Source organism: Gavia stellata, chromosome 7, assembly GCF_030936135.1.
Source record: "Gavia stellata isolate bGavSte3 chromosome 7, bGavSte3.hap2, whole genome shotgun sequence".
In the NCBI taxonomy this organism is placed as follows: domain Eukaryota; kingdom Metazoa; phylum Chordata; class Aves; order Gaviiformes; family Gaviidae; genus Gavia; species Gavia stellata.
In genome coordinates this window covers 36,482,731-36,496,746 of record NC_082600.1, presented here as the reverse complement: position 1 = coordinate 36,496,746, position 14,016 = coordinate 36,482,731, and the positions used below count along the sequence as shown (strand labels likewise).

General features: G+C 33.0%; 1 protein-coding gene across 1 annotated transcript in view; it reads right to left on the bottom strand.

Annotated features, from left to right (window-relative positions):
• The window catches only part of RYR3 (ryanodine receptor 3), a 239,895-nt gene that overhangs the window by 38,959 nt on the left and 186,920 nt on the right, over positions 1 to 14,016 (bottom strand). The window contains exons 68-76 of the mRNA XM_059819553.1: positions 13,225 to 13,465; positions 12,062 to 12,149; positions 11,861 to 11,953; positions 9,002 to 9,022; positions 7,122 to 7,136; positions 3,953 to 4,123; positions 3,425 to 3,484; positions 2,194 to 2,325; positions 1,232 to 1,344 (exon numbers count right to left, since the gene is read on the bottom strand). Of these exons, the coding sequence (XP_059675536.1) occupies positions 1,232 to 1,344; positions 2,194 to 2,325; positions 3,425 to 3,484; positions 3,953 to 4,123; positions 7,122 to 7,136; positions 9,002 to 9,022; positions 11,861 to 11,953; positions 12,062 to 12,149; positions 13,225 to 13,465 (934 nt within the window). The remainder of the gene's footprint in view (positions 1 to 1,231; positions 1,345 to 2,193; positions 2,326 to 3,424; positions 3,485 to 3,952; positions 4,124 to 7,121; positions 7,137 to 9,001; positions 9,023 to 11,860; positions 11,954 to 12,061; positions 12,150 to 13,224; positions 13,466 to 14,016) is intronic.

Below are 14,016 nucleotides of genomic sequence, written 5' to 3'. Positions count from 1 at the left end.
ACGTTTTAAGAATTTATAAATCCAGAATATGGTTTTTAAAAAGAAAAAGCTCACAAAAATGTTATACTGAAACGGGTACTCTTCATACCACTTCCTCTTGTTTTTCCAAACACAGTTCTTGAAGATGAAATGGTTGATACTAGCCAGTTTGTTCTTATGTTGTACTTAAACTTTTTCATTTCTCTGGTTCTTTAAAGATTGCCTGGTGGTAGTGTAACAACTTGGGGAAGTTATTATAGTCTAAAAGTACTACTTTTTGTAAAGAAAGGATGTGTGCTTTTTACAGTATAACTGGCTTTTTATTTGTCATGTGCAAACCTGATATTCTTCCAATATGTTAGTGGCACAGCTACAGACCTTTAGTCAACATCAAGCATGTAGATTGGCTTTAATAAAGGCATTTAAAAATGCAATGCAACTCTTCTGCTAAATACTTTGCAAACAATCTTTGAACAAAAATATTAAGCGTGAAAGGTGAAAAAGCGTGGAAGAAGGTGAGAAGCAAACTTAATTGAAGATGTGCTTAGGTTGTATCTGAATAAAAAGTAGATTTGTTGAGAAGGAACAGGGTAAAGGAAATTACCCCAATGCCGCACGGTCTTAATATTCTGTTTAAAGCAGTAGATTGATCCAGGCACAGGATGCACATTATCTCAGACTTTGTGGTGTCTACATTCAACTGGAGTAAGAAGCAGAGCAACATACAAGTCCAAAATATCATTCTGCACTGCTTTGGCCCAAAAGCCGCTTTAATGCATATAACATTCGGATGTAGTAGCTAAAGATTGCCTCTGACAAGCTAAAGAACATGAAGCATTCATGCAATAGGAGAGGAGTAGCCATACAAAGTTAAAAAAAGAGAAGAGAATACAAACACAGGAGAAAAAAAAGAGCAACGAATCAGAGGCAAAAAAGGGACAGAAACAGCAACATCTTCACAATTTTCACAGATAACTTGAGGAACTATACAGAGTAACAGCTGACAAAAATGAAGCATTTTGGTTTTGAAGCAGTGTAATTCCTATGGTCTTTTCCACCCTCTGGTTTTTTGTCATGAGACAAGTATTTTGCTACTTGGAGGAATTAGCTGATAACTAAACAACTCTCTTGTCTCTTAAACAAAATTACATAGGCCTAACAATCAACAAACTTGTAGGTATACACAGAAGCAAAATTTGTACTCAGAAATGTGCACAAAAGTTATGAAAAAATAAACCTTTAAGGCATTTACCTTGGCAGGTTGTATAATGGTGCCATTCTGAAACACGCAACAACAGCCCTTTTGCGTTGTTTTGACAAGAGTTTGTGCCAAACAGCTTTCTTTGACCTCAGTGGTTGTTCAACCTATGGGAAAATATCTTCTAGTACAGACAATGGAAACTCTTCAACTTTTATTCAAAATTGTCTTTTTAGCTAGTGTTTAATGTAGTTAGCAAATTACAAAATGTTACCAACGCTCCCTATCATCTGAAAAAAAATGTTCTTTGGGGTTTTAATTTGTTTTTTTTGTTTTTAAATTAGTAAGAAAAAATAATACTGGGGGACCTTATATATAGTGCCTCTCAGTTTATACAGAAAAGCTCAAGAAGACAGATTATCTCTTCTGTGGGACTCCTTGGTAAAATTCCAAAATACTTATTTTGTCTGTTTCTACCTATGCATATTCAATTGTTCATGTGAACGAATTTCTATACTGTATCACTTGTGAATGAAATGGATTAACTTTATGTGGGAAGAGTAAAAATGCCTTTTTGTATTTTAATTGTATCATTTGAATGAACAGGCAACCGATTCAACAGCTGCTACAGCATCCTCAGGTGCAGAAATAGGAGACGGGCTAAAACCAGTATATTAAAAATAAGTGCACATGCAAACATCTCTTCCTAAACTTACAGAGTTTTCAGCTACTGAATGGTGATGATTTGTATACTATGCTTCTTACAACTGTTCACAAAGTTTTGCAGAGGCAAATACATCCCGAGTTCTCCTGAAGCTAAATTGAGGCACTTCAACAGATTACATTAAAAACTTTGCATATATACACATCTGTATGCGCATGCGTACGTGCATGCACAAAAGTAATTTTTATCTGGAAACTTTAATAATGACACTCACCGAGGTCGAAATATCTCTACAAGGAAAAAAACTCATGCTACTTTAAAAAAAACACAGCATAGACATTTAACTTTTTACCTGTTCCAGATGATACAGAGCAGCTGATATCCTCTGCACACGTTCCACATTTCTCTCAGGGTCAGCAGGTTCATCAGTCTTCAAAATGTCTTTGTACAGATTTAACTGCCATTTCACAGCTGGATCATCAGACTAAAAACCAACATATTTCGTACATAAGCTGCTGAATGAAGATAATAAATTTGACTACCACCACTACTATTCTCATAGTATAATAAAGAGTGTTCTAGATACTCCCACTTCACCTGTCCTCTTTTAGTCAAAATTAACATCTGCTAGCTGCTCAGAAAAATGGCATTAGTTTCTGTATACTGTTGGGTAACTGAACTCAATTCTTAAGCAAGGTTCTGTATTGTTATTTCATGAAACCAAATAAAGCACCTTGGGACTTCTGTATACCATTGAACTGCATTTAAAAAAAAAGAAGCACATTTAGTACTGGGATTGAGTTTAACTCCTTGCAGGACTTCTGTACCGACAGCTGTTTTTTCAGCTGGAATTTCAGTAGGTGAAGAGTTACAGCCTAAGGTTTTGGGTTTTTTGCAAGACAGAAATAGAAAAAACACATTAGAATTACTTAGTGTGTCCAATTTAAATTTATGTAAGCACAAATTCATAGCAACCAGACAGTCATCTCCCATGACAGATAAATGAGTTACTCCTATTATGTTTAAAAACTGTAGGCAATGATCTAAATTATTTATTATTTGCAGAAGGATGAGGACTCCATTTTGGCATCACCTTTGACAGTGTATTCAGCATATAAATAGTAGGAATATAAATGTGCTTGTAAAACTCTTAAGTGTTAAGATGGCACAAGCTTTTCTTATTTTATCATAGCCACTTTAAAATACATATATTCTTAGAAATACTATTTAATCATTAGTGCAAGTTCAAGAAAAGAAGCTGAAATACTAGTTTTAATTTTATTTTTGTCTTGGATCGAGCTGATTCTAAGTAATTATAGCTTTAAAACTACCAATATCTCAATTCTTTACACTTGTCCCATTTTATAGGGCTTCCTGAAACTTGAAAATACCAGCCAAAGCTACAAATAAACTAATTATTGTCATGAAAAAATTATGAAGAAAAATGTTAAGATGGCAATTTTTCTAATAGCTTTTCACATTCTTTTTTTTGTTTTTTTATGTAACACAATAAACAAAACAATTGTGACTTCTGTGTTTTAAAAGTGCACATCAGCATCTTTAAGACACATTTTTTATATTACCTTTTCTTGCAAATGTAAGTTGTTACGTAAATGTTCTTTGACTTCATCATCAGTGTCCCTCTGTAGGAAGGTAGAAGTATTTTTCAATTCAGATTATGATTAATCTCATAAGAACATGTACAACATAGAACAGCTATTATTTTAATATTGAAACTTAACCTCTTTTATTTTTGAAGTATGTAAGTTACCAGAAGGGCATGGGACAAAGGCTTTCTTTAGTTTTGACCACAAAACAAAGATTAAACTTTGAAGAGAATCAAAGCTAACTAATGGTATTTCAGTATTTGGTCCAAATTAATATGCCTATGTAAAACCGTACCTTGTATACAAATGGAAAATTACATGGAAATGATGGCAGCTGTCCATACACACCACTTTTTCTTGGGAAAGCACAATTAGCAGCTGTAATTGCTTACAGTACATTGATATATTTAATTATATTGACTGCTTAGATATCCATACCTCAAAGTTCAGTTTATGAAGTTCTACTTATTTTGTATAAAAAACTATTACAAAGTACACACTTACATGGCTGTATCTGGTCTTAGCTAAAGAGATGAGCTCTTGATCTCCAGGAGTACACATATTCAAACCAATAGGAAGCATCTTTTTAAGTGCAGCTACAATCAAGGATGTTTGTATGGAGTACAAATCCCCTCTACGTTTTGATTTCTTTCTCTCTTGATCTTGTCCTCCAGACTATAATTAAAAAAATAGAAAAGTAAATGACTGTAATTCTCTGATCACACACTTTTCCAACACGCTCTTCCCCTAATGGTCCAAGGAAACTATGTTCCTGAGGCAGTACAATTAATTAAAAATGCTACATTAGAGGAAGGGTGTACAGTCTTGAGTGGGAAATGTACAGGAATACTTTTGGTGTGCGCCAATGCAGAAATTGCAATAACAGTAATATTTTAATAGCAGTAACATACTCCTGTGTGCATTCACACATATAAATCTAACTATATTTTCTGGATCTTACCTCTCAAATCAGAAACAATGCTAAAATTAAAAGCTGAGTCAGTCTCAGGGACTCTGTTAGTTCTCAATGCTACAAATTCAGGATGTTTACAGTTTTGTTAGAAACTTACATAAAGGTAGTTATCCAGGGTCTGAATGAATGAATATTGTCTGATTTGTCTCAACTGAAAAACAGCAGTATCTAAAAGGCTTTCATTCAATGCAGTAAAATGCCAATGAATTAGTGCCTCTGGGAAAAGCACTGCCCTTTGGCTTTGGCTATTATAATTAACTCTGAGATGAAAAAGTAAGTCTTTTGCATCTTTGGAGATCATGAGTAATAGGAAAAGGAAAACAAAAGAGAGAGAGAAGTAAACAGCACAACAGAATAACATCTGCCCTATCTTCTTACAACAGACACTGTACAACAATATTTCACACACAACTTTTCTTTTATGAGACAGTGAACCAGAATCTTTCGAACAGACCCATACATTTAATGAACATATGGTAAACAACAACATAAAAATAGCCCAGTTCTGAATTCTGTACCTAGATTAAACTCCTACTACACTCATGGGGAGTTTTGCCTAAGATAAGATTTCAGGACTAGGCCTCCAGGCTTATACACTACAAAATAGCAAAAGCTTGCATTTAACCCTCCACATCCTTTTCCCTCTGTCAATTAAGCTTTACTGACTACTGGTTTTATAATACATTGTGTAGTTCCACACAAGGATACAGCAGAATCAATTACAATTCATAATTTACCAATTATTACCACACTATTATCACAGAAATCACTGGAAGAAAAAAAGGCAGCCATACATATTCTACTCAGTAGTAAATTTTGGCAAATTCTGTCTTCTAGATGGTGAATCTCTGTGTACGTAGCTGGTGTTGAGCATTTTGCAGGTCAGAGGGAACACACCATGGATGTGGCTTCCTTTCTTAAGGAACTAACAATTGCAAGAGTACTTTGCCTCAAAGCTTTGCTTTTGGAAGTGCCTTAGAAATAGCAGTGATGTAATGGCTATAATGACATTATTTGTACTCTACACTGACAGCAGACAAACAAATCCCACAATGTATCGCTGTATTCCAGTGGCGTCACTATGCATCTTAAATAAGGAATAACAAAATATATAATAGATATATTTAAAAACAAAGGAAAAAGAAAGAGATACACTGGTTTACTTTTCTGCATTTTTATGCTTGAGGACTTTTTATACATCCAATTTTCTTTATTTTCATTTGAGATTAATAACCAGGTATGAACAAGATAGGTGAACCTTAATACCTGAACATTTTTAAAACATGAAAAGAAGATCCATTCTGCCTTTGCCGTCAAATTCTGCTGTCTGTGAATTCACAACTCCTGCTGATAAATGTATAAGCAGAGTCACAGATAGAAACCTAAATGACAATAAAAGTATGTTTCTTTCAGTTCTAATATGCATCTATATGAGTAAACACAATACCCTCATTTCATATGTAAAGAGCATTAAATTGGATATATTTTGCCTAAATAATTAACTGTGCTGAAAGGACCTCAACAAGAAGAACGATATAATCTGGTTGCCTAACAGCACATAATAATCTTACTTGTTTGAGGATTTAAACACACAAGTGGACATTTCTTGAACAAACATATACAAAAAAAGAATTACAGCTTCTCCAGTATATTTGTAATAATTAAATATACAATCAAAAAGAAGAAAGAATTTATTTATACTAAAAAAAAATTAAGCTAAAACTGGTTAAAATGAGGGAATTAGTATTTTTAGTATTTCCAACCCTCCTTAAACTTTAAATTCTCTGAGAATGAAAAAATTCATTAAATCCTACTCCATATACCTGGGGAAGTTTGACAATAGCAAAGTGTAAAATCAGGTCTATTAGTTTAACACAACTGCTCACTTTTTAACTTATGCCTCCATCTTAATTGATTAAAAACTTCACAGCATCATATGTGCTTCTCAGCATAAAGGGTGAAGGGAAAGATGAAAGGGTTTTAGGCTCCATTTTGCTGTTCATTCTGCTTCACCAATGAAGTATACACCATAGGTTGAAAAGTACTCATCTATATAAGAAATTCATATTTAAAAAAGAGAATATGAATGATGCAAAGGAAGGTGACCTATGGTTCACAGGAGACAAAGCAAGCTTTGAATACATTAAATACATAAAAGAAACATGGATTATTCAAAAGCTTTGTCACATCTCACATCTTTACTAAAGATCATTGTAACTTTGGAAAAAGGTAGGATTTGAACTCTGTATCTCATTTAAACTTACTGGTTCTAATACAATCTTCTATTCATCTACAGACAGGGTATAGGTTATAGCACATTTCTCTGATACATTTTTCTTGAATATCATAAGCCAAATACATGTTTCTGATGACTCTACTCAGGCATTGCTTCTACAATGCTTCAATATATTAGCAAAGAAATCAGAATGCAGAAAGACAGCAGAGGCGGAATGTACATCTAAAATAATTACAAAAGGTAACTTTACTACATTTTCGCATTAAGCAACATGTGGGAGTGCCAAAGGGAATTTCAGCTGCTCTGGTCAAATACTGCCACTTTAAATTGGAGAAAATTTATATAGTAGGTGGAACCTGGGCCTTCACTTTGTGACGCCACTGCTATGATCAATGGAAAGAATGCTTGGAGCCTGATCATCTCTAAATCTTAAACAAAGACACATCATGCACTTTGACCTGTACCTTTACTTGCATGGCCTGTATGAAAGAAAAATAAAGGGAAAAAAAACATAAGTAAAAGAGATGAAAAGATGATAACTTTACAAGTTAGTAATAAACTTACTCAGCTTTATCAGGACAATAAAAATATTCTAGGTTTGTAGCTAAAACTATAGACTGTAAGCGTATAATCAAATGGAATCTTAGTGAAATAATATTTATTCAGCTTAATCCTTATTAAATGATTGAACTTCTGAATTTATCTGTCGCTATTCAGCACTACCATTTGTTGCTTCAGCACATAAGGAAGTACACCTACTAAGTAAGCACATCAATATACTAATTACTGCATCTTTTCCCAATATTGTTAAAAGGAGTAAGGTGTCTGAAAAACATTCACATTTTCAACAAAATAGCTCTTTCTACCTCTTTCCCCAAAATATGATTGAGGAAAATTATGTTTAGAAATGGCAATCAAACTATCCCTATGAAGATGCAGTATTTCATTTATAGATGTATTTTCCCATTGCACAGCTCATTAGCGTTTTGAAGACAGCCTGAGAGAAAACTTGACTTAAGCTCATATCTCTCTGCAGTACCCGTTTTGAGAACACTATCATAAACTCAACTGTAACTCTCATACATACACAGGTTTTTTTCCTGTTTATTATGTTAAATACCATAAATACACTTAAATAAACATGTATTCCGTAGTCAACACTGTATTACCATTGTGTCAGGCAATCTTACGAAGACAACAACAAAACCATGTAGTTATGGTAAAACAGCAAAAAAATTCAACTGTTACTCAAAAGAATCCTTGACCAGGCATGGGAAAATACCACAGAAAGCTGCTAGTTAAAAACAAACAGAAAAAAACCATAAACACAAACAAGCCCCCCCCCCCCTTCTGTGACAGCTCTAATAGTAACTTTGTTTTCTTGTGATACTTGAATTAGCCTCAAAATGTTGAAGCCAAGCTATTATTAAAATCTCTTTTTATATCCTGCTATATTTATATCACATAGTGAAGAAAACCAGCTACAAGTCAAGGAAGACTGAAAGACTAATCATCAAATTAAGTGTTAAGCATCTTAGAATCTTCAATACTTTACTCAGACATATAGCAAATTTTAACTGAAAATTTCAATTGCGTGAAATATGTAGATGCTGCACAGACATGGCTCAACAGATATACACTGATGGTAAGTAAAGAGAAGACATTCATTATATTTCATTTATTAGAGATGACCATAAAAGTAATCCACTCATGATTTACTATAGTATATCTAAAGGAAATGCCTTCTATGCAATTGAAATAGCCTCAAAGAGGAGATCTAAAATTCTTGCAGAAAATACTAACATGACATCCTCTAATAATCATAAATTTGCAAATAATATGTATTACATATTACTAATAGGCACAAACCACAACGTTGTTTCGTAATACAAACTTGGATTTTATGACTGCCTCAAACTTCTATAACAGGTCTATCCAAATGTTTTTTAAAAATAGCTACAAAAAATTAATGAGGGCCAGTCAAATAAAAGTTCAGTAGGATATGCAAATGTTTAGCAACTGAGGTTATATATCCAGCCACACATTCATTTAGACTCCAAAACTTACACAGAAAAATTGCCCACATATGTATTACACATTTATTATGTACATGTGAATGTATATGTTTAGTCTTCTATACCAATTAACTACAAAACACAATAGGACGTCATTGCATCTTAATCAAAATGCTATTTTATCAACAAACCTATGAAGGGTTCAAAAATAACGGATTAGTGGAGCTGAATGTGTTTAAACTCTCGGTTTCAACGCTTCTATCACAAATCTGTTATTTCAATGCAATCTAAGTTACTAGTCTGTCTGAGACTGAAGTTCTCTAACTTACCATTCCCCTCCGAGCAATCTGCTGCCATTTTTTTAGAAAAGAAAAATTAAAAAACTTGCTCAGCTGTTAATACATTTATTTGAGAAAATATTAACAAATTTAATATTGTATAATCAGAATACAATGGGTACTTAATCAATTTACTGATTGTAATGGTGAATCATTTATTACCACTGCTATTAGCTACCGATAAATATTTTTTTTCTGCATATGGCATGTAAAGATATAGCATGTAAAACCTTCCATACATGATATATCACACCATACACACTAGTACTATCACAGTATCTTGTATCCTAGGAAAAACACTAAGTCTCTGTTATAAGACAGACAGTTGTCTAAAGCAGCCTGAATTCAGTATGGGGCCTTACTCCTTTAAGAGACCCCAAATTATTCTGTCTTGGGCCAACTGTTAATAGCCAATGTTCATATTCACAGTTACCTATACATTCTCATGCTTGATAAATACTGGATATGATTGCTTCCACTAAAAATAATGTGAATAAAGAGGAACTGGTGATGAAGAGGAAAGTGCTATTTATTCTGTTAGCATACTACTTCCTGAGCTGAATAGGAATATTAAAGCAAGAAATCATAAAAATAATGTTCCCTAATGTAATATCCTCTACTGATTATTCTCTGAGGATATAAGTAAGTATCAAACCTTGTAAGAAACCCTGAAATTCAGTTACTTAAAGAATTTCTTCTTTATTCTAAACTATGCAGTCTTAAAAAAAATATTCAGCTCTAAATGTATGCTTTAATGAATGCACTGGTTTTAGAGTACTTACATTATATAATATGAAATGTTATCAATTTCCTGCTTAGAAGCCATATATAGAAAACCAATACAACACTTCTAAAAGATGCCTCACGTATTGTATCATGGTATTTAAGTCATCATGAAATAAATGCCTATCTAAATGATTAGCTGTTCTGCAATCAGTCCTGCAGATTTGGTACCATATTAATAAAATACTCAGTCATGATCAATACATTCTTTTATTTCTTCTTATATTAGCAATAACCATGCACAGTGTCCTTGAATGCTATGATTTGATATTAATATGCTTACAAAAATTATATGCATATAAAAATTATATGCATATCAAAATTATAAACTCCCTGTACTGCATACCCATATGAAGAAAAACACATTTACATATGCTCCTACATCCCTGCTATGTATAAATATATTTATAAAAGTATTTATACATAATATATCTGCATATTTAAATATAGACAACAGGTATTTGAAAATGTAATCTCAAACCCAAACTCTTTCAGATTTGGGTCATATAGATTCTTGATGTTAAATTCCTGTGATTTTATCCAAATTGAAACAGTATGAGGGATATCTGCTATTTATTTTGTAAAAATTTGTTTTGTCCTTCCTGCCATGCCAGACTGACTAAAATATGACACTAACAGTTTACATCATAATATCCTATTATCAATACTGCAGAGAGACACAATTTAGAATAAATATGAATCACTGGATTCTAATCTATCATGTTTTTAAAAAAAGTACACTTAATTCTGGGCTCCTCAGGCCAATTTAACATAAAAATGTTGAAGTATATGTACTAAACATATGTGTAGTGATTGCCATATGATAAAAGTACAAACCTACATGTTAGACTCTATTATTGTGCAACTGATCATCAAATAGCCTGGACTGTGCCCACTACTCATCTTGCTAATAAGGGTAATAGAAACATTTCAATTCTACCACACAGTTTCAAGGACCTGCATCTTGAAAGTAAGAAAACACATTAAAAATTTCCTTTTCTCCAAATATGGAATTCTCTATATAGTTTGAATTGCTGTTCAGTGCCAGTCATGAACTAATAATGAGCAGAAAAATCTGTTATTTTTGCTTGTAAACCTTCCAATATCAGGGTTTGGCTTAACCACGTTTCAGAATATAAAAAAATGTAACAGAAAAGAAGCAAACATTTTTAAAGTGAATTAAGAAATGTAATGGCACATTTTATCTGACCCTCTACTGTCTAAAATTTGACTTAGAGTAGCTAGGTTACAGACAATCAAAATATAGTGAAATACAGAACAATAAACTCCACCACTTCTCTGGAACACTTTCAAAATAGGATTACTCCAAACACATTACAAATATGAATAAAACAAAGGGTTCTTTGCTACATTTACCAACACTAATTTGGAATTAAGACTTCAACTGGCTTTAGTTGAGTAAGGCAATCTTCCTCAGCTAATGCCAAAGCGGCATTTTTTACCTTGACAACATGCATTTTCTCTATTATACAGGTAACAAATGTACTTTCCAGCCATCATGTCAGCACCTTGTCATATTGAAAATGAGCAAAAAAGAAATTAATGTGGTCATTAATAAGAAACAAGAAAACAGTGCACATGTGGCACGCTATATGTATGAATAAAGACATATATGCAAAGACAGCATTCCTCCATCAAAGTTGACAGAACAATACTGATTGACGTTCACAAGAAAAAGATCGGGCAACCAATGTTTCTTCACTTGCTTTTATAAAATAGTCTACCTTTTTTTTTTTTCCTGAAAGATCAACAACCCACATTATATATTATAACCCATATTCTCTTATATGTGCAACTTTTTCAAATGAACACCTTTATTTTGATCTTGTGTCTTTGACTACTTAACAGACATTTAATAAGTAACTCTAAGGTACATAGCTTATATTTTGCATAGTGGTTGTCATGTCTATCACCAAGAAGCAAAACTATTTTTTATTTCTTCTAACAGTACAGCAGCTGCAATCTGAGTAGATTTTCAGAGCCTTCTTACAACATACTAAGCACATGCTGAAGATTTAACTGATCCACAGATTCTTATTAACTTACTTTAGACATCTTGCTCTTGGTGTCTCCTGTTAAAAATGCCAAATTGTTGATTTCATTCTGAATCACAAAATTTTGTTCTTCTCTTTTGAAATTCTAAAGATTAAAAAAAAAAAATCACCAGAAGTTTAATTCATCCACATGTACCACATTTATATTTAAAGATAGAATGAAATGGAAGAAAAAGTATACATCTTATCTTACATGTGATTTACACCACAGGATAAAAACTTCAGCTACCATTCGAAAGAGTTCATCAGAATCTGCATCTGGTTTCTTTAGCCAATTGGCTCTAATTACAAAAACAAGAGAAATTTAAAATAAGACAACTGAATATAACAATCTCTATTTAATAGATCAGGTTACATTTGTATAGTTAATCTTGGAATTTAATGAGAATCACTTTAACTTTCCACAACCATGGTTAGAGGGACCATTTTTCATGGCAATTTAACTCTTGTCCAACAAAACTTCTAATTCTTGGCTACTTATTTCTGCCTGCTCCTTCTCCCCATGGTGCCAACACATGCTTTTGTGCCTATTCTGTAAACCAGACTTGCCAATAAGGTCTGATATAGTAAAGCCTTCAGTTCATCTAGGAAAAGCAAATAACTGTCCATGTAAATTGGTTCACAGCATAAATGATCATGCATGCAATGAAAATGCTCCTAACTAGCCCAATATGTACTAACACCTAAAAAATATAAGTGGACAATGATTGTGTACAGAAGAACAATGTTGTTAAAGATAGGATTATAAGATCCTGTAGATACTGAGATACTACAGATACTTCACATTCTCTTCTGAAGAGCATCTTGGGGTCATGTTCTGGGACAAAGGAAAGGGAAAGCATAGGCACAGAATAATCCTTCAGTAAATAGTTGAGGATAAAAACTTCTGGTAATTCCAAAGGTAATAGAATGTTGTCCAAACACCTTCTATTTCCATCTTAAAAATACAACACAAAAGATTAACATCTTTGTGGTATTACCTACAAACAGAATGATTCAATTGAGGCAAAACAGTTTTTCACCTCATTGATAACAGTTAAAGGTTTTAGCCATTTTTTAATTTTTGAAAGACATATTCATTTGTAATGTCATTGGGCTGCAGTAGCATATATAACATGTCTGGTCAGGATATGTGTTCTCAATGATAATAGCGCAGTTACAATATAACTAAATAAGCCAAATGCATGTGAGAAAAATGTGTGAATTCAAGGTATATCATGCTATAAGCTAAGAATTTTAAAATACTCAGGATCTGATTCTCAGCATAACATTAAATGCATTGTGTTCTTTCTGACTATGTGATCATGGACTCCAGTACATTAATAAATGTAAGTTTAATTATTAGTTTTTATTTACCTGTTGTTGTCTACATAACGTATCAACATTGGATAGAAGGCGTAAAGGTCTCTACAAAGAACAGCAAACTCATCAAGAATGAGTAACTCAGCTTCTTGGGTGTCAGTTTTACTATCTGCTCTCAGTTGCTCCTCTTCCATCACGATCTTTATAGCTTTCTTCTTCAATTTCTCCAGTGTTGGAATAAAGTGGGTTTTGAGCAGATCAGGCCTGGCTTTGCTGATGATGGGTTGAGCATAAACTATACATAAAAATATAGATAATCCTATGATTAATGCACAATTGATGTTTTTAATTGTATTAATATGAACTCTGCAGTTCTAGAAAACATAAAGGTTATAGTGATTCACATAGTTCTGGAGCATCATAGAATTATGAATAAAACTATGAATATAGCTTTGTAACAACTGTGTGTATTGAGAGATTAAAAGCTAGTTACTGGGAATTCAGATGATAAGTATTTCAGTCTTACGTCAATTAAACTACCATGGTTTTGGCAAGTCACATGTCTATAACTTAGAAACTAAACAAAGTAGGGATTGAGACATGAAGTCCTCACAAAAATACTGTTGGTTTGTTTGGGTTTTTTTGTGGGGGGGTTTTTTGTATACAATGTCAGAAAATAGAAGACAGTGTTCTGGAAGAATTCCTTTACCTCTTTTGCCTTGGGCAAGCTAAAGTGCAGAGAATGAATGACTAATTCAAGATCATAGATCTATTTTGTACAAGCATTAGTACATGCAGACCAACTGAGTGAAAAATCCTTGCAAGAACCACACTAATAAGCAGCCA